Source organism: Chamaea fasciata, unplaced genomic scaffold (assembly GCF_029207755.1).
Source record: "Chamaea fasciata isolate MVZ Bird 193981 ecotype frontalis unplaced genomic scaffold, bChaFas1.0.hap1 SCAF_12, whole genome shotgun sequence".
Taxonomy (NCBI): Eukaryota; Metazoa; Chordata; class Aves; order Passeriformes; family Sylviidae; genus Chamaea; species Chamaea fasciata.
In genome coordinates, this window is record NW_027094097.1 from 2781365 (window position 1) to 2806913 (window position 25549).

Below are 25549 nucleotides of genomic sequence, written 5' to 3' on the forward strand. Positions count from 1 at the left end.
CAGCCCCCATTGCAGCACAGGATCTGCAGCACTGCAGAGAAACCTCACAAAACCCCAGAAACAGGGGAAAAGAATGAATCCCCCATCCTCGCTCTGCTGTAAGTGGGTGTCTTACCATTCAAAGCCATTAGCAGCAGTAATTCGCACATGTTGGGATTTTAGCACTCTGCCAAGGCTTGCAGCACTGGTTTTCCCTGCCCTGGAGGCACAGAGCCCCGGGGTGATGCTGGTGGTGTCCCACAGGTGTAGAGCTCCCTGGGCAGGGCTGCCAGAGCCCTTCCCCTGCCCAGTGACACCAGCCAGACACGCTTGCTGCACATTAATATTCTCACAACAACCCCCTCCAATCAGTCTTTGCTAAAAGCATTAATTAAGACTTTAACATTTCTGATCCCATCAATTTTCTGTTCTCTTCTTATTAAATAGATGTACTAGGGGAGTTTGAATAATAACTGCCCAAAGTTTGGGGATAATGAATAAATGAACTTTGCCAGCCTCTGGCTAAGCATGAAATTCGCTGTGGAGCAACAAATGCAACGGAGGCAGCTCATACATTAACCAACCTAGTTTTGACACACAAGTTTGGGAGCACATTATTTACTTACTAATTCTAAGCGAGACTAGGCTCCAAAATGTTTTATGCGGGAAATGACAAATGACATGTTCAGACAGTCTTTCGCACTCTCCATCACAGCGTGAAGCTGCTCACTCACCCATCTTCTCTTCAGTGGGTCTGGCCCTCTTGCCGTGCACAGCGAGGCTTTCAGCACTGCAGGCTCCATTTTCCTCGGGAACTTTGCCAGGAAAGGAACACACCACAAACCGGGTAATTTTGGTTTTTGCTCGCTAGGTCTTGGCACTTTGAAGGTCACCTGTGTGCTATCAAACTACTTTCGTCCCATGTATTTTTACATGTGCGTGGCTCTAGCGCTGGCTCTGTTACGGTGCTGTAAATCCATTCGTTTTTGTGGGAATCCATTAACTCGCAGTGAATTTACGGCAGTATAACTGTGAGCGGCGAGCTGCAGCTGATGGCGCAGACTGGAAATATTACAAGGAAAAGTGCAAAGTTCTATTGATTTTCTCTCAGGAAAAATGTGTGTTTCCTTATGATTATATTACAGATGACTCAGCTCTGGCCCCCAGCAGCCATCCCTCATGTTTCCCTGCTCGCTGGCTGTGCGAGGAGCCTGTGCTGTCCCCAGCGCAGGGAGCCGGGGCTGCCTGCCCAGGCACCACGCGCCCCACTCGCGGTGCTGGGGGACTCTTCGCCCGGCTCCGTGGGGCACTGCAGCAGCCACCCCGACCTCCCACGGCTCTGCGGCACAGCCACTTACTCCTAATCGATTCTGACAGCAGACGCCACGAGGAATGCTGAGATTTATGAAAGAGCAAGATTTGCCACCAGCCTCTGTCCATTAAGGGTACGGCAAAACCTCGCTTTGCCCTTTGTAAATACAATCAGCAGAAGTGAGGCTGTTGCCCTTTTCAGAAGAAAGAGCACTCTCAAAGGACAGATGTTTTAGCAAAAGTTCTCAACACGCTCATAAGCAATGAGGCTCCGAAGTCTTTGCAATTTTTCTTCAAAACGTTTCTCATTCCTTTAAGTGCTTCTTAAAGACTAAATACTGTACTGAAAGGTGCAGTCTCCTCTTTAGCCACTTATTTTCCCTGCACTACAGGAATAAGGGGCCAATTATAGGCTGTGTATTTTGCAAAAAAAACCCAAAAAACCCCCCCAAAAAACCTGGCCTGAATGTGGAAACCACAGCCCCAAAACCTGAAGGACTAATTTTGCACATTTTTAAAGGCAGACATGTAGTGAAGGTGAAGGTAAAGTAAAGCAATCTCACTTGTTGAAGTTATCCTGTGTGCTGGGAATGAGTTCTCTCTGCCTGTGTACAGGTCTTCACTGAAAAACAAAGATGCCTGTTGCTCTTGCTAGAAGAGATTTTTCATCAAATCCTCAGGTTATTGTTTAGTATTTCTAAAGTTTTGTGGTGAATTGGAATATAAGAAATGTTATTCCTACTGTGGCACACTTAATTCTGATCTCAGAAAGGATAAAAAAGTTATTTTTAGTTGCAGATTTAATATTTTTTCACCTTTAATGTGATTAAAATCTAAAAGACCTTGGTAATTCTACTCCTGTCATTGCACACAAAACTTGCTGCCACATCCCTTTGCAGGTAACAGGCTACAAAAGGAAGGGATGGACAAACTCAAGATGATTGATGTATTTCCTCCAAACCACACAGTCTGTAATTCAAGGGACAATGTACTCTAAGTGATGGAACAAAAGTATCAGAGCAAAGCAGATACCTGTTTACTTGGAGACCAGCTGGAGGGCTGACGTTAAAATAGAAGCATAACTACTCTCACATAAAAATGGTTCATTGCTTCAAGCCTCAGCTATTTATTTAGATCAATTTAGGCAGATTTTCTTCTTCCTCTTGTGGAAAAAAATTTAGTTCTCTCTCTCCCTTAGAAGGAAGTTGAGGCTCTGAGAAATATTCTCTGCCCTTGAGAAAAGAGCAGCAGCAATGAAGAGCTGGCCAGAGGACCCCCAGACCAAACACAGGCAGGTTTCACTTGTGTGACCAACCCTTGGTGGAAGGGTTAGAACTCTCCTGACATTGCAGACTCCACGCACACCTCTGCTGGAGTAACTGTCCTTGAGCAAATTCCCAGACAGGAATGCTGCTATTTGTTTAGACACGGTCCAACATGCAAATCTTTTTCCCACCTGTCTTTTCCTTCCAGGTTCAGAAGCCCTCTCATGTGCACATGGAAGCCAAGGCCTGTGTTCTTCAGTGTATCATGCTCTGATGCACTTCCAGACTCCCCAAGTTCCTCCAAGTTCTTCCAAAGAGCAGTTCAGCTTTTTGTGGGAGGATTATGGATTGTTCCCCAGTCCACAGGATCCTACAGCTGGCAGTAATGGGATGAACATTACTGTGAAGGTTTTTTATCCCCTTTGGATCCCCATGGTGAGTTTGCCCCAGTGCAAGAGGCTTTTACTAGCACAGTGTAGGACACGTCTCAAACACAGACCTGCTTGGTCTCAAACCCAGTGAGTGCAAGTGGCACAAACCCCTGGCTCTCACCACCAGCCCTAGAAAAAGGCAATCCTGAGCATCTGGGAAAATGACAATCCCTTCTGGAACAGGACTTGGGTACAAGGTGAGGCAGTGGCACATCCTGTGTTTGTTCTGCAGCTCCTGCAGGCACAGTCCTGCTGCCACTGGAGCTGTCACTCTGCCTTCCCCACAAGGAAGCTCCTTTCTAAAATGCCACAAAAGGACAGGATAAGAGTCATAGTCTGGCATAGGAAATTTCAAGGTACTTCACTAAATTCAGCTAAAGAAGGTCACGTTTCTTTACCAAGTCATCTTATTGGCTCACCTGAAAAACAGTCATTTTGCAACAGAAAAATAACTACTCTACTTACTGTAAAAAAGCTTCTTTAGAGAAAGCTCACCTGGATAAGAAAAGTGACACAATTATGCATTTTTAAAAATCTGAATATATTTTAAACAAATCTTGCAACTAGGGAACACAACATTCCAGGATAATTTATTTTGATTTTCCACTGCTCGATTCACCTTTTTTTCAGAGAGGCCTGGGATAAACCAAAGCAATTTACACTGAATGCCACACACTGTCCCACTGTCCATCTACCAGATCTCGTCCTGACTGCCCAGAGATAACTGGTGGCACCAAGGAAAAGGCAGCTGCAGCCTGGGACTGGCTGCCTGTACGTTCTGCTGTGGGCTCTGGCATCAGTTGAGGGTGTCTGAAAAATAACTGATTTTATTTTATTTGTGCTGCATCGCTCCTCAAGCCTCTGCGCTGTGACAAGGCAGGGAAGGCACGCAGCCATCAAGCCTTCTCAGGGACATTCAGGACACAGGGAAAGGCACACACATCTGTAAAAACTTTATTTCCAAAATCGTTTTTATTCAACTGTTATTCAGCAATATACAATACAGTTTATAAACAAATGTCTTACCTTGTCTCCAATCTTCATTTAAAAATAAATATTATTGACAGTGAATATTAATTATGGTAAGATGTACCTTTTTGATGTCTCCAAAAGAAATAATTTAATTAAAAAAGAAAAAGGAAATCCAAAAAAACCTAAACACAATAATCTACTAAAAATATTTCCTTTCTTAGGAAGGGTTTGACCCAACATCTTTACATATTGTCATAAAGATAACTGCTCAACAGTTCGTGCAAAATGAAGAGTCAGAGGAAAGGTTTAGAAAAGAAAAAATATTACATTAAAATAGAGGAATCATAAGTGCCATGCACAGAGCAGGGCTTTACACCATAGAATCTGGAAACTAGATGCATTATTCTATGTGATTTACTTTTCTGTGGCATCCCCAAAAATATGTTTTTCCCCCTATGTAGAATTTATCATGCTTCTTTCAGTCTCTTTCTGTCCATCTTTAAAACGGTAGGGATTTCTTTGTCAGGGGTTTTGTTTGTTATTAAATAGGTTCCTTTCTGTTTGGCTGAGGAGGAGTGGAGGGAGCAGTCCGTCAGTGGTTTACTAATAAATGTACAAGCTTATGCAGTATTAACAGGGACATGTATAAGAGTGGGTCTGTAGCATAAATAGGTCCTGTACCTAGAAAAGAAAGAGACAAGGGAGAGAAGGAGATTTGATTTTTTATCTTTTCCAATATAGAAGATTAAATGCAGAAGAGAAATATAGGAAGATTCATTTTTATCACTTCAGTGCCAGGGGTCAGAAGCTTAATTTTAATAGTAAAACAGCATCCTCAAGCTATCCAACTCAAATAGCTTTTTCCTCCCCCTCCCAAATCTGCCACCACTTAGGTCATTTCATTATGTGTTACTAATGGTATGCCTAAACTTGGCTTCAGCCAAGTTACCAGCAATTGAGATTTCTATAAATACACCATAATCTGGTATATAGTTTCTTGAGAAATGACAGGTATCAACCACCCATTACTTTAAAGGGAAATGACAAATGCTGCGTCTGTACTTCTTGATTAACAGGACATGAACCCATTTCATTTGGAATGGGAACAGCGAGACCTTGACATCTTCTTTACCTTTTATAGGAAAGAGCAGAATTTTAAATTGAAAATGTGCTCAGGAGCTATAGAAAAACAGAGGTCAGGTGTGGAACACATCTGTTCCCGTCAGCCTGTCCCGAGGAGAGCGATGAGCTAACTCATGGGGCAGGACACACTGAGGCCACTGCCCACAGCGAGGGGCGGCAGCCACGTCCACGCTGAGCTACCAAGGCCTCACGTCCATTTACACCAAGATACTCGCTCAGATTTCTTATGGTCCAGCGAGGTGTGCTGAAAAGATCCAAACAGGTGTTTGCTGTGTGCGCCGTGGTGTGGGCCCTCTCCCTGGCCTGGGAGGGTTGAGCTGCGGGGATGAGGTCTCTGGGCCACGCTCAGCCAAGAGAGCAGGCATGGCATGGGACATACAGGCATGGCATGGGACATACAGACATGGCATGGGACATACAGGCATGGCATGGGACACACAGGCATGGCATGGGACATACAGGCATGGCATGGGACACACAGGCATGGCATGGGACACACAGGCATGGCATGGGACACACAGGCACGACATGGGACACACAGGCATGGCATGGGACACACAGGCATGGCATGGGACATACAGGCATGACATGGGACACACAGGCATGGCATGGGACATACAGGCATGGCATGGGACATACAGACATGGCATGGGACACACAGGCATGGTGTGGGACACACAGGCATGGCATGGGACACACAGGCATGGCATGGGACATACAGGCATGACATGGGACACACAGGCATGGCATGGGACACACAGGCATGGCATGGGACACACAGGCATGGCATGGGATATACAGGCATGGCATGGGACATACAGGCATGGCATGGGACACACAGGCACAAGGCTCTGACCGTGCCACCTCTGCAATGGCCATTGCAAAGGCACACCAGCCCCGGTGCCCTGCCTGGCCCTGGTGCCCTGCCTGGCCCCGGTGCCCTGTGCCCTGCCTGGCCCCGGTGCCCAGCACCCTGCCTGGCCCCGGTGCCCTGCCTGGCCCCAGTGCCCAGTGCCCTGCCTGGCCCCGGTGCCCTGTGCCCTGTGCCCTGCCTGGCCCTGGTGCCCTGCCTGGCCCCGGTGCCCTGTGCCCTGCCTGGCCCCGGTGCCCGGTGCCCTGCCTGGCCCTGGTGCCCTGCCTGGCCCTGGTGCCCTGCCTGGCCCCGGTGCCCTGCCTGGCCCCGGTGCCCTGCCTGGCCCTGGTGCCCTGCCTGGCCCCGGAGCCCTGCCTGGCCCCGGTGCCCAGTGCCCTGCCTGACCCCGGTGCCCTGCCTGGCCCCGGTGCCCTGTGCCCTGCCTGGCCCCGGTGCCCAGTGCCCTGCCTGACCCCGGTGCCCTGTGCCCTGCCTGGCCCCGGTGCCCTGTGCCCTGCCTGGCCCCGGTGCCCTGTGCCCTGCCTGGCCCCGGTGCCCGGTGCCCTGCCTGGCCCCGGTGCCCTGCCTGGCCCCGGTGCCCTGCCTGGCCCCGGTGCCCTGTGCCCTGCCTGGCCCCGGTGCCCGGTGCCCTGCCTGGCCCCGGTGCCCTGCCTGGCCCCGGTGCCCTGCCTGGCCCCGGTGCCCGGTGCCCTGCCTGGCCCTGGTGCCCTGCCTGGCCCTGGTGCCCTGCCTGGCCCTGGTGCCCAGTGCCCTGCCTGGCCCCGGTGCCCGGTGCCCTGCCTGGCCCTGGTGCCCGGTGCAGGCAGGCAGGACACGGCTGCCGGCACTCCCTGAGCCCGGCTCAGCCCCGCAGACAAGGCCAGGCTGGCCCACAGCAGCTGCCGGGCCCCAATGTCCCCAGGGGACACCTTGGTGAGCCATGAGAGGACCGTGTGTGCAGCTGCCACCAGCATGGGACAGGTGTGAGGGATGTGGGACATTTCCACACAAGAGCAGGAGTCCAGCGGGAATTTGCCCTGCAGCTCAAGTGCAGAGGCGCACCCGAGGAGAGGCGTCCTCTCTGCTGAGCCCCCGCTACGGGAGTAATCCATGCCCAAAACACCGACTGTCACCCAGACTGTGAGAGACACTTCGCAAAGCATGAAAACTTGAAGTTTTCCGCGTTCAGTTTCTCTGGAAAAGTAACCAGGGCACTTCTGTTTAAGAAACTCACTTCAGGCAGCGTAAGGTGGATACTAGTCTCTAGGACATGTGAGTGGCTCCCAGCCGTGGCACGATCAAAGGAAATGCCTCAAACAGTGCCTGAGCAAAGCACTGCTCTCGGGCTTGCTCCTCTAGCTGCCTTGTAATCTCTATCCACCTCCCCAGCCACGCTGGAGTACGATTAGCCAGCATCAAAACCAGGACAGAGCAATGTGGTGTGCAATCGGGGAACTCGAGAAATGTCCCCGCAGTGCTGTCTCACAGATGCCCACACTGTGTGGTGATTATTTAGTCATTAAGGTTTTAATTAAATCCCTGCATGCACAGACACGTGCTACGGACTGCCTACATAGCAACTGCAAGGTATTAAGATGAATGCAGGATTTTTGTTTTGAAAGCTGCAAAGTCATTAACAAACACAATTAACTCCAGCAGCTAAAGGAGTTGCTGCTCATTGCAAAGAGACACTCCAAGTGTGTGCAGGGAAGTCTCCTCTTCTGGGACACGGCAGAGGTGCAAGGCGGGCAGCCCAGGACAGTCCCCAAGTGCTGTCACTGTCCCCCGAGCCTGGGGATGGCAGGGGCAGCCCGGCCGACGCTCCTGGCGGCTGCGCACAGCTCAGCGGTGCCAAATTTGTGCCAATTCCACACCTGCCCAGCACTGCAGAGAAGAGCTGGCTTGGGATATTTATTCTGATCAAACCTGAGGGTGCTGAGAACCCATTCTTTCCCTGCTAGGGCTGAACTTGTTCTTTCACTAAGCAGGACTCGAGTCTGAGATGCTGCCAATTACTCAGACAGCAAGATGTGCTTTTGTGAGGGGGAATTCCCCTGGAAACACTGAGAAACAACCTGCAGAAATGGGCTCTTGAAGCTCAAGTGCTCTTACAGCCATGATACTAAAGGGCTGCCAGGAACACCAGCTTAGGATCGTTTCTGCTTTGAAGAGAAAGCAATATTAGTCACAACTCTCTGCAGCTCCTGTGTGCCTGCTTACCAAAATCATTCCTATGTTGCTTTTACCTTTATGTACTAGTTTGAGTTTAAATTTCAATGCAGAACTGTGAATTCAACAGTCCAAATTTTGTCTTTTCCTTCTGTAGAAATTACTGTTGTTTTAACCTGTATTCTCCATCTTCTCTGATGGCAGAATGTGAGTTCAAACTCTGTTAACAGAATCTCAGCAGTTAAATGAAACATAATTTTTTAAAAATTGTCTGAAAGCAATTATTCTTACTGAACATCACATACAAACTTCTTTTTTCCTACTGATTCAGTGTTGTTCTGCTCTAAGACTTCAGGCAGTATTGGACACACAGAACTTCAGAATTCACCTCCCTCTAAATATAAGCAGATCAGAAAAATAATTTCCAGTATTTTCCCCCTGATTAGTTAAACTGAACCATTGATCATAAACAAACTGAAGTTAGTGTCCTCAATCCTGCTGTTATTGCAGTAGTGGAAGTCTTGACTTCTAGTTAATAAATCGCTACATCTGTAGATGTAAACAAACAAAATGTGGGCTTGAGCATGAGGATCTGAACACATGATTGAGCCAGATATGAGAACAGAGGGTTCTTATCCAGACACCCTAAATCAGGAGTACACAGTTACTTGCAAACTACAGACGCTTGCGCGAAAACATTTCACTGGTATTTTGAATAATCATTCGATGTTCTGTTATTGCAAGCTTATTTATCACTATACAGACTTACAGCTTTGCTTTTAAAATATTTATGTGCTCATGGCCAAAAGGGAAAGTCTACCACCATGCAGAACAAGAACAAATTGTTCTCTTCGTGTGTGGTGAATTGCTCTCTGGCATCACTCATCCTTCTTTGCGATTTATGACATAATAGTGTTTTACTGCAATTTTCTATTTAATAAATTTTTTTAATGCCAGAATTAATCACAGCTTGACTTAAAACAGTTCAATCGAAAACAAACATGAATTAACCAAGTGACTTGTGACACCCAGAAAAGATGGGATGAGTCTTTTACAAGCTATATTTAACCAATGGTCAAAACCCACAGTTTCCTGCAGTCACCTATTTTTCTTACTAGAAAGAATCTGAAAAGTGCTTTGATGTCTCTTTCTGAGATGGTGGTAAAATGCAGTGGCCCATATAATAAAAAGCTAAAAGACATCAGTAGCCTATTTTCCTTGAAAGATGAGATAATACCTAAAATCTGACTGCCTATTGATGATGGAGCTGGGGCGCTGGTTGGCAGTCTCACGAGACATTTCTCTGTACTGCCTTTTATGCAGTGACCTGTTAGCCTTGGCCTATTTCCTTACAAAACAGTGCCCAATTAAAGCCCTCAAACCTGGCATTTCATTAAGAGGTGAGGGATCAAACTGACCATATAGACTGATCTATTCTCTCCGTCCAGAAACTTTAGACTGCACTTGATACATGTTCTGGTATCTATGGAAAAAATGGAGTTTTACATGGGTTGCTGGTCAAGGATCATTACAAGCAATAACCTCCTAGATAAAACAGATTTTCACTCACTGACATACATTTGGAGCACTTGCACTGAATTGAAGGGAGTTTACCCAACTGCAGACCTAAGAGCTTCTTAGAAGTTTTTAATTGAAATTACTAAAGTCACTCTATACTTACTGAACCAAAGAGATAATAAGCTACACCCCATTAGAACTATTCCACAGCTTGAGACAGGGTCTTATAAACTACCTACACCCTTCCACTCTTACATACTTCCAGCACAATCCACACACTGCATTTTTGCTTTTTTTAACCATTTTTTTGTCCCCAATGCCTTAAAATTCCCACTCCTCCCCAAGAGCTAAATCCCCAGGACGCTGTGCAGAGCTGCATGCAGAGCCTGTGCTGACTTTAGCAGACCATCCCAGCTCAACCCTAGAGCACTGCATGGAACAGGAGGTGGTGTTGTTCAAAGAAGTACTGGTACAACAGAAAAAACCACTGAACACTGAGTAAGATGTGCCCTTACTTCTGGCTTTTGGCTGGCTGTGGATCGTCCTGCCCAGGCACAACCACAAACAGCTCCTCAGCTGCCTGTTGGTGCAGCTAATTTCAGCAGTGGTGACTTCCCACATATTTATGAGCAACTGCATGGGATTTTCTTGCCACTGAATTTGCCTAGAAGGCATGATGACAAAATTAGTTTTCTATCCACTACAGTTTTTATTTATGATTCGCTGAGTTTTGGGACAGCTTTCCATAACTCATCTCAAGAAAACGCCTCACAGAACTCAGCATATGTTTTTATTTCTACACACTGATGCAGGTAGGAGCTTGTGATTCTGCTTTGTTCCTTCATCCATGACATCAAGGTTTTTAAGGTCAGGAGTAAATCTTCTCTCACAGCCAGGTGAAATTATCAGCACTGCCCTCCACACCCTCCATGATAATGCCCACATCTCACTTTCCTTATCCACACTAGAGCCTCAAACTCTCCAGGAAGCTGAAAGCAATTTTACTGGCCAGAAGACACTGACCAGAGGTTTGTAAAACTCTGTCATCATTTTAGATCTCCTCAAATACACCTGAGTTTCACTGTTTTTCTACCTTTTCTCTCAAGATATTCACTGCAATATTCAGGCCTGTATTTAAGGGTGGATTGCCAAACCCCCATGTTACGAAAATAACTGAAAGTCTCCCCTGTCCTAATTTTGGAAACTCAACAGGTTTTAATATTTCAAGTAAGATTCCATTTGCATTTGGAGTATTAAGCAGTCCTGAAATGAGCGTGTTTCACTTGCCCACAGCTCTATCTATTTACCTGCTGGGCTAAACTCACCTGGAAACAAAGAGGTGAGGCAGAATTTAAGGCTTGATGACTCTACAGAAGCTGCATACAGGGCAGCACAGTGCAAACTTCCTGAAGAGGTAGAAAAATAAATACATATATTTGAGAAAAAGCCAATTCCTCGTATCAGCCTAGTCCTTGATTCTGACTGTTCCTGATGTGACAACTCAAAAAGCTCACCTAGGACAGAAGACGGGTGTTTTAGTGCTTTGGTGGTTTAGCATGGTAGTAGGACGGCTATACATTAGAAAACAAATAAACTGGATGGCGGTGAGAGAGGGGCGTAGTCATGCAAGGAAATGATGCAGAAATAAAAGTTGGGTTCTGATAAGAAGCTAAGAGAAGAAAAATAGTCCTTCTGCAGTATTGATTTTCTGAAGCACTGCAGTGCTCTGCTGGAAGTCGATGTGTGAGTGCCTGTGGGACAGGACGGACACAGGCATTGGTAGAGGAGTTGGGGATGTGTTCCTTAAGGCACCTGCAACTACTGAGGTGGATTTTGATCTCAACAGAGCTCATTTTCACTGAGACTCATTAAGGCAAATTTTTCCTTAAAATGTTAGCGCTGACAATCCCTGCCAAACATGCTCATGGTACACAGACCAGCCAAGTCCTCTGTTATCCTCTACAGAGGCTCTTCCCTCTCCTGGATCAAACCGACATCACCAGACATTAGGTACAGGATTACCTGGACAATTGATCCGACCCATTCCACAGCTACTGCAGGTCTGCAAGGCACAGCACTTTGGTATTAACCACAGCTATCCCAAACAGAGGAGTTGTTGAACTAGTGGATTTGATGGATGTAGGGAAATGCATATCTGCTATGGAGCAAGAAATACTTCTACCTTTATACAGAAATACTTCTGTTTGTTAGATTCCCAGAGAAATACGCAGTTTCATTGCCAACAGACTGGCAAAAAACCATCTCCCACAAAAGTTACAAGAAATAGGAGTAACACAATATGGGAAATATTTTCCCTCAATACCCCCATTTCCCTTCTGCGGTAGCCAAAAGTGTACAGAACAATGAGCACTGTTACCAAAGCCTCCCTCTGCTTCTTCGTGTGCCTGTGACGACCTCTGTGCTGAGGGCAGGCAGTGCCCACAGACAGCCCAGCAGAGCAGCCCGAGCTGAGGGAGTCAGGCCCTTTTGGGGCTGCTCTTGGGATCTCTTCTACACTGGAGAGAGCCAAGCCAACCACTCAACCGCTCCAAATATCCACTTGGGAGGAATCAAAGAGTAACTTCAAGGCAACACCAGGAGTAATTTAGAACAAGCTCCAAAAGGAAACACTGCTCTAGATGGTGTCAATGGAGAATAGAAATGCATCCTGAATGCTTAAAATGAGTAATTCATTCTATATAGATTATACAGTTTAAATACTTTCTATTGGTTTGCATTTAAATAAGGCAGTAACCTTCCTCTTTTAAGACTTGCAGCTGGTGTCTACTTTGTATTACCCTCACACAAGCACATTTCTGCTTTGGTATTGGTGAAATGATCTTTCCTCGCCAAACATCTTATTAAGACACTCAAACCATGCAACTATGAATTTGTTTTAGTCTCCAGAATTTTCTGCAGTTCCATGATCTAAAATTAACTTAACAAAAACCAAGAACCGTTAATTCATCCTTGAAAGTTGAATAACGAGAGAGACAAAATTCTTTGTAATGAAATTTGGTGGAAAATGAATTCTAAATGAAAATACAGGGAAAAATAAGTAACTGCATTAGTGCTAGTTTACGTGGTAAATAAGCAGCCAGCCCTACACTTCCTTCTTCTGTACTATAATGTGAGCAATTCCAGAGCATATCCATACACACAAGTAGCAAAAGCATAATTCAAACTGCCCAGATCACGAGGCAATGAAAAATGGGAACTGGTTTCAGCTACTGAGCTTTGAAGCAAGTTTGGGGCATATTCTTGGGATTTTCATTATAAATTGGAGGACTAAAAAGTCAAATTGAAGAAAAGCAGGCAAGCTAGATATGGTCACACAATTCCACAGGCTGGAACTTTATGAAAAGACTGACAAAAGGAGTCCCACTGGACTGAAACACTGGCTTCACATTCTGCAACTGATACAAGTTGTAAATATTTGCAACCCAGAAATATAGACGATGACACTGTGGTTCTCACTTCACTGCTTTTAGAGTATTTTTGACTTGATCAGGATTTGGAGCAAGCTGTCAATATCGTTGTAATTATCACTCCAATCAGAATTATTAAACTTAAGCAGATGCAAGTGCAGATTAAGGATTTTTTTGAAAAATAACCCTATCCTGTCCATACTTAAAATAACAGAGCTAAGTGCATTAGCAGAATGCATGATGACACAATAAAAATATCTGTATTGAGAGCATGTGCCTGAAAAAAAAAAGGCAGAGCCTGTGATTTCCATAAAGAAGGGATCACCTTTTTGCTGTAAACAAACAGCAGCATTTTGGGACTGATCCACAAATGCACAGACCCTCTAAACATTTCCAATGACTGATATTTGCTAGATGTTAGTCAACTAAAGACTTTGCTATGCCCTAGATGTAAGGGAGGCCAAGCTTTGCAGAATAAGGTAGCAAGGTCGCAAGAATAAGGTTTTTGACAAAACTGTGGACATGGGGCGTTCCTCAATACCCTCTGTACATGTGAAATCTCCAGCCCCTCAGCATGAGAAGGACTCAGATTAGCCCGCCAATTTTAAAAATTATAAAGCAGTAAACTATTTCTAATCATGTCAGTTTGATGAATTTTTACCATAGAATCACAGAACTGGTGAGGTTGGAAAAAGAGCTCTAAGATCACCAAGTCCAGCCATGAACTCGGCACCACCACCCTGTCTACCACTAACCCGTGTCCTCAGGTGACACATTCCCATGTCTCCTGCACACCTCCTGAGCACGGTAACAAAACAGCAGCTGTAGAAAACCATGTCCATGAGAGAGCTCCCCGTGCTCTGCCCGCTTTGGAAGTCAGCAGCCTGTCCCTGCACACACAGGGATGTCCTGCTCTCAGCCATGGGCAGGGTGAGAGCAGATATTGTGGGGGATGCTTGGGGTCCTTTGCTCTGTGAGCACAGCTCCCTCCTCCCACCGAGGCACAACCTCGTGCTGGCTCATACAGACCCCTCGGCTGAGCTCGGCTGCTGCTCTGCCAAACTGCTCCTCTTTCCAGCTAATAAAATTGCCTCCCAGCTGATAACAGCCTAGCAATATAAAGTACTCAGTTGTTAGCCGCTGTTGTGACAAATAATACCATTCTGCTGACAACCCCATTTTTTCCAATACAAACCTACTTGAACTGTTTATTATTGACATGTGGGGCTGCTCTGCCATTATCTAATTTTAAAAAACACATAGTAAACAGCAGTAGTGAGCCTGACAGCATTCTTCCTGCTTTAGCAAAGCTAAATCAAAATCCAAAGCCACCCCCTTTTATTGGCAGCACAGCCCTGCCAGGCTCTCTTAAGCAAAAAAGAAACACCTACACAGGACTACTGTGAGATTCATTTCCTGGCAGAGGCTACTTTGTGTTTGCTTTCCAACTACAGCCCACACTACTAAAAGCCTTCTCAAAACCAGCACCAATAAGGCTGTCTGGGCATTTCTTTATGCCACGACTGCCAAGTTTTACACTGTTAGGGACCTATATAAATCGACAACGCAGTTCAGGCATTAGTTTATACATCAGTAAAGCTGCAGCAGGATAGCAGAGAGTGTGTAACAATTACTGCCTCTCGTAAAAGATACAAAGTTTGCTGGTTCTGCAAACTGAGACTCCATTCGCAAAGTATCTATTGAAATAATGTATAAAGAACTAGCACCATATGTATTTTTCTGCCCCAAATGCTGTTTGCTCACGCAAAACCACAATGTGGGTGCAGTGAACCTTTCTTCATATAAATTTCTAATTTTCACTCACTAATGAATCAATCTTATATAGAAATCTAGACCAGTGTTAGGTACAGCTTCCACATTCATTAATAAGACCTCAAATACCACCTTCATTGTGTTTAGTAATATTTTTTAGAAGATTTTTTTCATCTATAACTTAAAGATATCAAAGAAATTTCTATAATATTCACATTTCTTCAAGGGCACTGAACAGGCTGGAGTAGAATAGGTTAGCGCAGTTTTGTCTGTCCTCTGGGGAGCAAGCAAGAACTGCTGAAAGGAGGTTATTCAAATAAATTGCATTTCCACAGTACAAAAACACCCAGGCACAGCTTGTTTCTGCCCTAGATAATGAGGTGACACAGTACAGCAGTTAGTGCTTTTGTCCAGTTCGAGAATTAATCCATATTACACAGACACAAAAGAAGATATTTGACCTCACTTGTCCCCAAAGCAGTCTAATTTGCCTAGATATTAAAGTGCTAGTGATGTGTATTTAATGAGAATTCTTTTTGCATGTTTATTATCCAGTGACATTTAGGAGGTCAGCCTGATAATTCAGTTATGGCCTCTGTCTTGCTACTTTATTTAATGTAAAGGAAAATGTGATGTGACCCAGGTTGCATTTAACTACAAGTAACAACAGAATTGAGCTCATACATGGTCTCATAAAAAGCACAGGGGAAGTGGAGTAGACCCAGACATTACTTAGTGGGAAAGACAGGGAGCCTGAGCCGAGCAGCCTCATAGACTTTCCTTTCCTGCTATTTCATGTAATGTTCATCTATCAAACATAAACGAGCTCCACAGGCTGTGCCTCAAACTAGCAGAGAGTCATTCGAGCTCTGACAAAGCCAGGAGAGCCCTGAACTCAAAGCCTTACCCGAAGTTAGTCTAAACCCAACCACAGCCCCTCCAAAGAGAGTCCCCCTGACCAGCCCCAGCTCCGCACGCTCAATAAAGCACTGTGCTCCTTCCTCTGCTGTCCCTAAGCTGCAAAGACAGGCCTCTTGCTGCCTAGTGCACGACAGAGACCTGAGAGTCTCCACACGACCTCCCGCCTCAAGGTGGGCTGGCTGCCCATGCCCTGCTCTTCTGAGCACCACGGGCACGGAGGCTGCAGGACTGGGACCTGCTGCTTTATCTTGGCCAAGCAGCCCAGGAGCAGAGCTCCTGCAGCCTCAGACATAAAAGGCTTTGAGAAGGGGAGGGACGGGCATGGAGTGAAGATTTATGTTCTTCCTCGTGATGACCGCTTCATCTGTGCATAACACGAGCCTGTGTCCCCTCCTAGAGCTTCTTGTTTCACACTCCCATCTTTGTTTATTTTATTTAAAGCTTTCACTTCTGAGCTTCGAGGCTAGAGATCAAACAAATAAAAGGGAATTTGGAAGCTGCAATGTCTGATCTACATTCTGCTGAGAAATTAAACTAAAAATTGCCCCCAAGCCAATACACAGGCACTCATTTTAGAGACCGTTTGGTAGGATATAATACAGTCAATTTCCCTCCCAGGAGGTCAGGATGAAGATCTTTGTTTATTACTTCACCATCAGATGACAAAGTTAGTCTCACAACTAAGGCACTGGACTTAAATTTAGAACATCTGAAATTAAGTTTTCATATTTAATTTCACAGCTGTCACACGACTCAATCAAGTCAGTTATTGTTCTTTCTTGTGTCATTTATTTGTCTCAAACACTTGGACTGCAGATTTCCTGAGACTGAGATACCGTGTGTTTCACTCAGTGATGCTCCTGCATCCCCCCTACTCTACCCAGTAAAAACCAGGAGCACTTCCAAACAGTAACAACTCTGCACACTTTCACTTGCTCACCCCGATTTTTTTTCCTACAGTGTAAGATTCCATTTGTGTACAAGCATTTCAACTAACAGCTCAATATTATTATTTCCTTCAGAACCACATGGACGACTGCTTCTCTGAAAGTGTTAAAATGGTCTTGCCAGCAGATCTTTGTCTCCTCACAGCCCAAATCCCATTTTCCAGGTTTCCACTTCAGTTCACCTTGCTGGCAGACAAGCAGTAACCCTTCTGACTCATGAGACCACAGCACTAAGTTTTTATATGGTTGTTTAAACATCACAGATAAAATTCTGTTTAAGTAGCTAGTATTTGTGGCACATTGGTCAATTTTTCAGTTATACTGGATCTATTGCCTTATACACCACAATGCTGATCACAAACTTCAGCCAAATACCATTTCTGATGATGTCCAAAACAATGGATTTTCTATTTAGACCCAGTTTGTCAGATGAGACTCTCTGCTCTTTAGATAATCTCAGTAACAGACACATTTCTCCTAGTAAATTAATGTTTCAGTTCACTTAGAAGATGTAAAGGATCCCACTTTTCCTTGGTGCATGACTGAGGCAGCAGTTGAAGTCAACAAGAGCCCTGCAGGCACATCCCGAGGCAGCATTTCAACTACAATCATGCTTATTGGAATCCAAATACTTGAGGCCCTCTCTTACTACACTGAAAGCATTGGGAAGAATTCTATTGAAAGGAAAATAGGATTAGAGGCCAACTCATGCAGGACACTGTAGCTAGTGCCATGCCATCAGCTCTTAGGCAGAGCTCTCCAGTGTCTTAAACGAGGGTGCTTCTTAATCACTGATAGCAAATCCATTGTTGGACCACATTTCTGCTTTTATACAGAGGAAATATCCCTGTGTACAATGAAAGGACTTAGAAATGCTAAATACTTTCAATGTATTAGACTATTCAATTACTACACACAGATTCGGTGCAAGTACTTATCTGTATGTGTTACAGAGCTCAAAATAGGATAATGAAGTGTATGTATTATGCTGCTATGCAGATATAACTCATACAGCAACACAGGGTTAGGTCCTGCAGTCTTGAACACCACATGAACAAAGATTTATTTGGATTTGTTGGCCCTACTGTGTGGAAAACCAGTTATGACACTGCCTCGGGGGGGCGGGGTGGGGTGGACTTGAAAAAGGGAATCTGGTTCCCAGAAGTAAATAAAAGGGAAAAAAACCCCCATTTCCTTAAAAGCAACTGCATTCTTTATGGAGAACAGTAATTACTGTACCTAACGTAGCTCAAAAGAACACCACTTCAACATACAAATGGGAAACTCAGAGAGTCTAAGATGTCATTTTCTTTTAGGATATTTTGCAGAAAGTTTAGTGCTTATCTAACCCGAGTGGCAGCACTGGAGACCCCATCTTCCCTTTCCTCACAAAAGCTGGTGATACTCCTGCAAGCCCTCATCACACTGACTGCCATGTTAGTATTTTTTCCAGGTCTCCATGGAACACTCACGTCTAGGGAAGACTTCCTTCCTCTACACCAAGCTGTCTCTCTGCTTCAGACCAAATCCCTGGCCCAGAGAGTCTTTCTAAAATACCCAGGAGATGAGGACAGGGACAGCAGCAATCTGCTTCACAGAAGCAACCAAAGAGACATCTTGTGGTTACAGGACTCAGTTCTGGTCCAGAAGGCACCTCAATCATGAATTTTTGAAGGTCAAGTCCCTCAGCTGCAAATCTCCTAAGCCATGCTGTGATTGATGTTCTATTGATTCGTAATTACAGACAGCTCCAAACTGCCACAGGTACAGAAATTCCAACGAACCAGGGAGAAGTCTGTTATTCAGGGAGGTCTTGATTCAAGCAGAGTAAAAAGGTATTTCTACAAGACGTCCATACCAAAGTACACGATTCATTACCTCCCTCTTATGGGGACAAGAGCAGGTGCTGGTTTACACCGTATGAAGTCAGTACAGGAACAGGAACAGTCTGACTGAGCTCTCTTCAGCACGGGAGCTGCCACGGAGTGACAACTGTTCACAGAGACCAGTGTGTCCAGCAGGGAGCTCACGGCACCAAATTTCGGTTTAGCCAGTTTTGTAGCCCTCAGCATCAGTCTCCACCCGAAGACCCCCACCAGATGTTTTTCTGTATTCCGCTACCTTTTTCACTGATTTAAACCATTCTGTTACCTCCACTGCTGGCCACAATGCTACCAGTTTATGTTCAGAATTTAATGCAGCCTAGAAAGGATGCAGAAGTGCCGTACTCCAAACCACAGACATGTAAAAAACCGGGACAGACAGCAGTTTAGCTGATCTGGGCAGGAGGTCTTGCCCTGACAGGCATATGTGACGTGCTGTCTTGGCAGCACACGCTCGCATCCCTCTGTTGACGTGGAACTGAGCCCACTGCACTTCCACTGTCCTGGTTTTAGCTCATATGCACCACATAAGCTCTGGGTTCAGCAGGCAGGGTGCACAGGGCGGCAAGTCCTAAACCCCAGCCTCTACTGACAGCATGGAAAACACTGCGAGAATTCTCACAGTCACAGAGTGGAGAGGAAACATGAAAACGACCCTTAGCCCTGGGGTCCCAGGAGGAAAGCAGATCTTTCCAAACAAAAAAATGATAGATCACGAGCATTACGGTGTCTGGTTTAATTTCTTGGGGTCAGTAGATTCAGCAAAAGCAAAATGAACTTCTTTAAATGCCCAGATGCACCTGTAGTTACGTCTCAGGAATTGTCACCTTATCTTCCTCTAGACACCAAAGAACAGGCAGCTTAGTCTTGGGAATGATAAGGAGTAAAATCTAACTTTCACATGTATTTCTACAGAAGAAAGAAACTAAATTATTCAGAAAACAGGAAAAGGTAGTAGCCAGATAAAACACAGCACCTGTAAAGCACCAGCAGGTCACAGTGACCCATATAGGAATGATTTCCATTTCTGTGAGCCAAAACGTGCAACTGTTTGCCCAGAAAGCGTGAAGAGGTATCAGGAAGAAGTGTGAACTTCCCTGTGTGAAGATTATGAATCTGCGTCAGAAGAGACTCAGCAGAGAAGGGAGCTCAGGGCCTTCCCTGCACAGTCAGTGGCACAAAACTGTTTCCCTTCTTCCACAGATAACCTGGCAGGGACATTTGTTCACCATTAGCTAAGTCACAGTGGCTGAGAGGAGAGCTGAAGCCCAGCCAGAGCAGCACCACACCTCTGAAGCTTGAAACACTTTTGAAATGCAGATATAGGACTATGTTCTTCGTCCCAGACATTCCTGTCACTGGATGAATAAAGGTTTATAACTGCCTTCTCTGGCAAACCACAGTATGGTAATGTGGCATTAATAACTTAATACAGTATTAACTGATAGAGAACCAGTATTAGCATGATGTTTACATTTGGAAAACATTATAGAGCACTGTATTTCCAATTCTTATCCTGCCATTAATTCAGATGTGGAGCTCATTACACGGCAATTGACATTTCCCTTCTGAATCTCCATCCTGCTCTGCACAGGCCTCGCATCCGCCCGGGACAACCAGCCCTGTAAGCCACTCGCTGATCTAAATTCTCTGCAAACCTAAATTCTCTGCAGGACATCCATGCTGTTTCGTTCACCCGAGGCTGCAGCCACTGTTTCAAACACTGCACCCCAAAAGCTGCAAGGGGGTTCTGAACGTGGGGCCTCCCATTGCACCTACCAAAGGGACGCAGGTCCCAGCCCAATACTCGGACCCACCTCCCCAGCTCTGTGCCTGTGTTCACTCCTGTCCAGGCTGGGGCAAGGCACCAGTCCCGCCCTTCGGGACAACCTAAGCACGCTTTGCCAACGGACTTTGGGCGCGATCGCTCAGTTTCAGCGTCGCAGCGAGAGTCCCCGCACGGCAGAGAGGTCCCAGTGCCCGACCCGCAAGCGAGTGTCAGTCCCGGGGCTCCGTGCGGTGCGGGAGCAGGGGTCCCCTCCCGCCCCCCGCCCTACCTGACCCGTGCTGTTGGCGGAGGATGGCGGCCTGCCCGGGCGGCGGCGAGGCCGAGGAGGCTGCGGCGGCGGCCGTGGAGGCGGTGGCGCCGGCGGCGGCGGCGCTGGCGGCGGTGCCGCCCGGGGCGGGGGCCGGCGGCGGGCGCTTGGCGGGGCCGGGCGGCGGCGTGGGGCGGGCGGCGGGGCCGTGGCGGCGCGGGGCCGCTCCGCTCTGGATGTGCGACACGGCCTCGGCCGCCTGCACGTCGGGCGGGGCGAAGCGGGACAGGACGCGCAGCAGCGCCTGAGCCTTGTGCTCCTGCGTCTCGTCGTCGCTGTAGTCCGACACGCGGCACTGGTAGACGCCCTCGTCCTGCCGCCGCACGCCCGACAGGCGAAGCCGGTGCGAGATGTCGTTGCCCTGGACGCGGACCGTCTGCAAGAGAGCGCACGGCCGGCACGGCCTCAGCGGCGGGCAGCGACCCGCCCTCGCCCTGCGGCCCCTGCCCCGCTGCCAAGAACACGGGGCTGATTCTCCCAAACCAGCGGACACTGAGCCCAGCACCTCGCTGCTAAAGCCACACCTCGCGGGGGCTACCCAGAGCCAGCCCCTGGCCCCACCGTTCCCACGCCACCTCCCACCTGTCACCACCAGCGCTCTGCCACCATCCCCGCGGGTGTTCTCTCGCCCTCCGGCCGGTCCCAGGCTAGGGCAGCCCCCCAGCCCTCACGAAACGCCCCGAGCCCCCGCCTCCCGTCGGGAAAAGCGCAGCCCCCGGTGGTCGCCCCCCGCCCGCTGCAGCAAGCCAAGCCCGGCCGGGCGCAGTGTCCCCGCTGCGGGTCCCAGGAGCTGCCCCGTGTCCCCAGCACCGCGGAGAGGGGCAGCGGACCCGGGCCGAGTCCAAGGGCAAGGGGCGTGTTTCCTGCAGGACAGCCAGAGAAGGGGTCGCCTCAGGCGACGGGGGGGTTGCACAAGGCTGGGGAAAAAAGCAAAGATTCTCTTCGGATTTGGCCCACAGTCCTTTTCCAACGTGGCTAAGGAAGGGCTGTAAGGCAAGCGTCACCTCCTCTGGATTTGCAAGGAATGAGACGTGACTGCAAAACCAGCAACAGATGGTAGCAACGTCTTGAGCCACGGCACACTGAGGAGGGGAAACGTGCCACACTCCCGCCGTGCTGCAGGAGCGCGGCTGCCAGTGAGGCCAGCTGCATTCGTGTGTCAGGAAACGAGGGGGGCATGCAGTAAATCCCACGTGCGTGGGAGGACGGGTGTGCACTCATCTCGAGCTGCACTTACGCTGATTTTTGTTGCATCCTTATTTGCTACCTAAAAGAACAGGAAAAAAAGGGCAATTAGACTCAGAGCTGCCAGCCCATCAACAGGATGCCCATATTCCCACCCCAGTGGAAGGACAGAACGTGGGTAGATACAACTTTCTCCGCCTGCCATTCCCACAGCCTATGTGGCTCAGGGCAGTTCCCCAGGTGATGGGGAAGGCAGCAAACCAGTGCTCAGCCCGGGGGGACTGTTTTGGTAAATTTCCCATGCTGCCCCACAGAAGCGCTGCCTTCCCCGAGGGTGCAAACAGCAGCCAAAGAAATGCTTGTTGCATGCTCTGCTGCTCACAGTCACTGACAAACACTGGGGAAGACGCTTCACCAGCAGCACAGCAGGGAAGGGCTGGAGAAGGCTGGATCCTGCATAGCTCAGGGCAGAGCTTCAGTCCTGAAACACCCTGGGAGCAGGTATCACGCAGCAGGTTTCATATTTGGTTATGTTTCTGTCTCCAGCCAACCACTGTAAACCTAAGTGATGCCTCAGACCTCACTGATACGCCTCTTGGGGAGACGGTCATCATTCTCCAGGCTTGCTCTGTCATCATTTATTGTAAAAGCAGCTCACAGTTTTTATATAAGGTTAAAGAAGACATTTAAATCCAAGCGATTTATTTCGCAGTCTGACAACTGACTTACACTTTCCCCAGCTAGGCGGCATCGCATTAGCTCAGTGTCTATACGCTTTGCATCTCTATTTGAGCTCTGCAGGAAAACAAGCGTGCCACAGAGACGGGAGCTGGCACAGGCACAGAGGCTGCCGCGGGCCACCCTGCTGGCGCAGAGGACGGGGGGTGGAGAGGATGACATGTCCCGCACAGCAGGGCAACACAGTCTCAAAGTCCTGCTTTACCCCACTCCTTGTGCAGCCTCGTTTGGCACCTGCAAGTTGTCTTTGCTCTGGTGGGGGGGGTGGGGGGGGGCGGCTGTAGAATGAACTGGCTTATGCTGGGGAAATGCAGCTGAAAAATTTAGACTAAAGCCTACCCTCACACCAAGCGGCTTCCTAGGGGGAGGGGAAAAGGCACGCAAGATTTAACTCTGCTTCAGGCATTTTAATTGCTACGTCTGACTGAAAAAATCTTGCTGAGCTTCAGATACGGACACAACTGTGGACGCGTACAAGTAACTGTGTGCTTTTAGTTGCAGACTGATACCACATTAATGTACGAACAGAGAGGTGCCTTTCACTAACAGTGAGCAGAGGCTCTCCCACCTTTTACAGCTCCCAGCTCAGGCCACAGAAGCATTGGTTTTTGCTTGTCCACACTTCATACTACAGCTTGTCTTGGGACCTCATTGCTGATTTTGCAGCGGAACATTTATCATTTTCTGTTTACAGTCCTTAAAGCACTGATGTTTTTTCCGGACACAAAGTCCCTCATGCCCTGTCCTCCTGCAATCCTCAGAGGGCCTGGGCACACTGATGCTTCCTACTGGTGGCCAGCACTGGGCAGAGGAAGCACTGTGGGAATGCTGAGTTTATTCTGATCACTGCCAAAGCATGTTGCATTTGATGAAGAGATATATCTCCATTGCAATGTATTACCTTGCTCCTGCTGCCGGGGACACTGATGGCTAATTCGTGTGCAAGTTCTCTGGCTGGTTCTTTAAGGTACCACCACTGGATTTCCAAGGAGTAAGAGGTGGATCCGCTGGCTCGGAAAGCACAAGGCATCTCAATATCATCTCCCTCCCTAACAGTCACATCTTTGGGAACTTCAGTAAAGGTAGCTGGGAGGGGAAGATAGAGTTACAAGGGCTGGTTAACGAGAGAGATTAAAAGACAAGATCAGTGCTTTTCAGTCTAACGTGAGCTGCTTCAGCTCAAGAGCTAAGCGCTGGCCGCGACGCAGGTTTCCTGGAGCCCAGGGACCACAGGGTAAGAGCAGAGCATCCAGGACCGCGCAGCCGGGGCACGTCCAAGCCGCCCCCGTCACCCCGCAGCCGCGGCTTCAGTGGAAAGTTTGAAGAGGACTTTAAAACCCTCTGGTCCTTCTAAGAAAGCCCTCGGCGTGATACAGGGGCACCGGTGTCCCAGTGTCCCCTCCCGCCGAGCGGCGGGGGACTGTCCCGGCTGCGCGCCCGCCGCGCCCCGCTCCGTTCCGCTGCGCGCTGCCGGCAGCTGCGGCCCAACAGTGCCACCTTGTTCTGCCAGCGCCCGCCCGGGCAGCTCCCTGCCCCCAGCCCCGAGCTGGGAACGCGCCGGGGAGGCCGGGCCTGGGAGCAGCGGGGCGGCTGCAGCTCGGCTGCGGACGGGCGGCCCCGCAGCCCCGACGGCCCCGCAGCCTCCCCGCCAGCGAGTTGTGCCCGGAGCGGCGCGTCGCCGCGGGAAGAGGCCGAAGTTTCCTACTCACCGGTGACAATGAACAGCAGAGGAGCGTTGAACATCAGGTAACAAAGGGTGCAGAACAGCCCCCGACTTTCCATCGCATCTATGTGGGCTGCGGGCGGGGACCTGGCTGGCGGCGCAGCCGGGTACGCCTCAATCCATCGCACACAGCGGGGCCGGGGCAGGGTTCCTTCCCAAAAAGCCAAAGCCTCCCGGCTAACCTCGGTTTGCGGAGAAGCAAATATAAAATCCACAGCCGGCTGCTCAAACTCGCTCGCAGGTGGAAGCGACGTTTCTGGGAATGCAGCAATAAATCGCGTCCCGCTCCTTCGCTCCACCGCGGGCGGGATTCACCTGCCCTGCGCTGCCTGGGCGCTCCCGCAGCCCGAGAGCGAGGAGGCGACGCCGGGCGCCTCTCCGAGCCCCATCCCACGGAGCGCTCCGCGCCCGGAGCTCGCCGCGAGGTCCAGCGAGGCGGCGGCGGCGGCGGCGGCGGGGACGAGCCTCCCCTCCCCTCCCCTCCTGCGCCCGGGCAGCGCCCGCCGTGCGCCCGTCGCGGGCTCTGCCCCTGCGCGGCGGAGGCGGCGGCAGCCCGAGCCCGCCTCTCCCCGCCCGGCCGCTGGAGCCGCTGGAGCCGCTGGAGCCGCTGGAGCCGCTGGAGCCGCTGGATGCGCGGCCCCGGCCGCAGCTGCCCCGCGGGCCCGGCCCCCGCCCGCGCCCCGCACCGCCCCCCGCGCCAGGCCCCGCCCGGCGCCGCCCCGGGGACCTGCGGAGCCGCTGGGGCTCGCTCGCCGCCCGTCCTGCTCCGCCCGAGCCCCCTGGAAGTACCTGCGAAGCACCTGAGCGCGCAGCAAGAATCCCGCTGCTGTTTGCGGCATCCCCATCCACGCCCGGGGCTCCTCCTGGGCTGCGTGCCCGAGGCGGATTGCTCCGTCAGGATTCCCAACTCACTGCCTTTGTTACTTGTTAAAATACATTAAGAAAAAAAAACCAAACCCAAAAACCCCCAAAAGACCAAAACCAAAAAACCCCAAAACAACAAACCCGCTCTTACTGATTTAGAAAACAGTATCATAACAAGAAAACGTTTCCATGGATCAGCTGTTTCTCAGGCAAATGTCCCAATTAAAAAAATAGAAACGTCAAAAAGTCATCAGCAAAGTCATCAGAGTGAGTATAAATCACATGCAGAATTTGGTTTTTTTGCACTAAGTAATGGGAGGGAACTCACAATATGTGTGTATTTTAATAAA

At 48.8% G+C, this 25549-nt stretch overlaps 1 protein-coding gene and 1 long non-coding RNA gene across 3 annotated transcripts in view; one reads left to right on the plus strand and one right to left on the minus strand.

Annotated features, from left to right (window-relative positions):
- The window catches only part of LOC136296141 (uncharacterized), a 35046-nt gene extending 30998 nt beyond the window's left edge, over positions 1-4048 (plus strand). For both annotated transcript variants that reach the window (XR_010722867.1, XR_010722866.1), the window contains one exon: positions 2764-4048. This is a non-coding gene — a long non-coding RNA (uncharacterized lncRNA). The remainder of the gene's footprint in view (positions 1-2763) is intronic.
- VSTM2B (V-set and transmembrane domain containing 2B) lies at positions 3940-24892 on the minus strand. Its single transcript, XM_066194984.1, has 5 exons — positions 24322-24892; positions 23514-23698; positions 21927-21956; positions 20651-21065; positions 3940-4639 (listed from the first exon to the last, which is right to left on the minus strand). The coding sequence occupies exons 1-5, from the start codon at positions 24392-24394 to the stop codon at positions 4551-4553; spliced, it is 792 nt and encodes a 263-aa protein (XP_066051081.1). The 5' UTR covers positions 24395-24892; the 3' UTR covers positions 3940-4550.
- Positions 24893-25549: the final 657 nt, after the last annotated feature.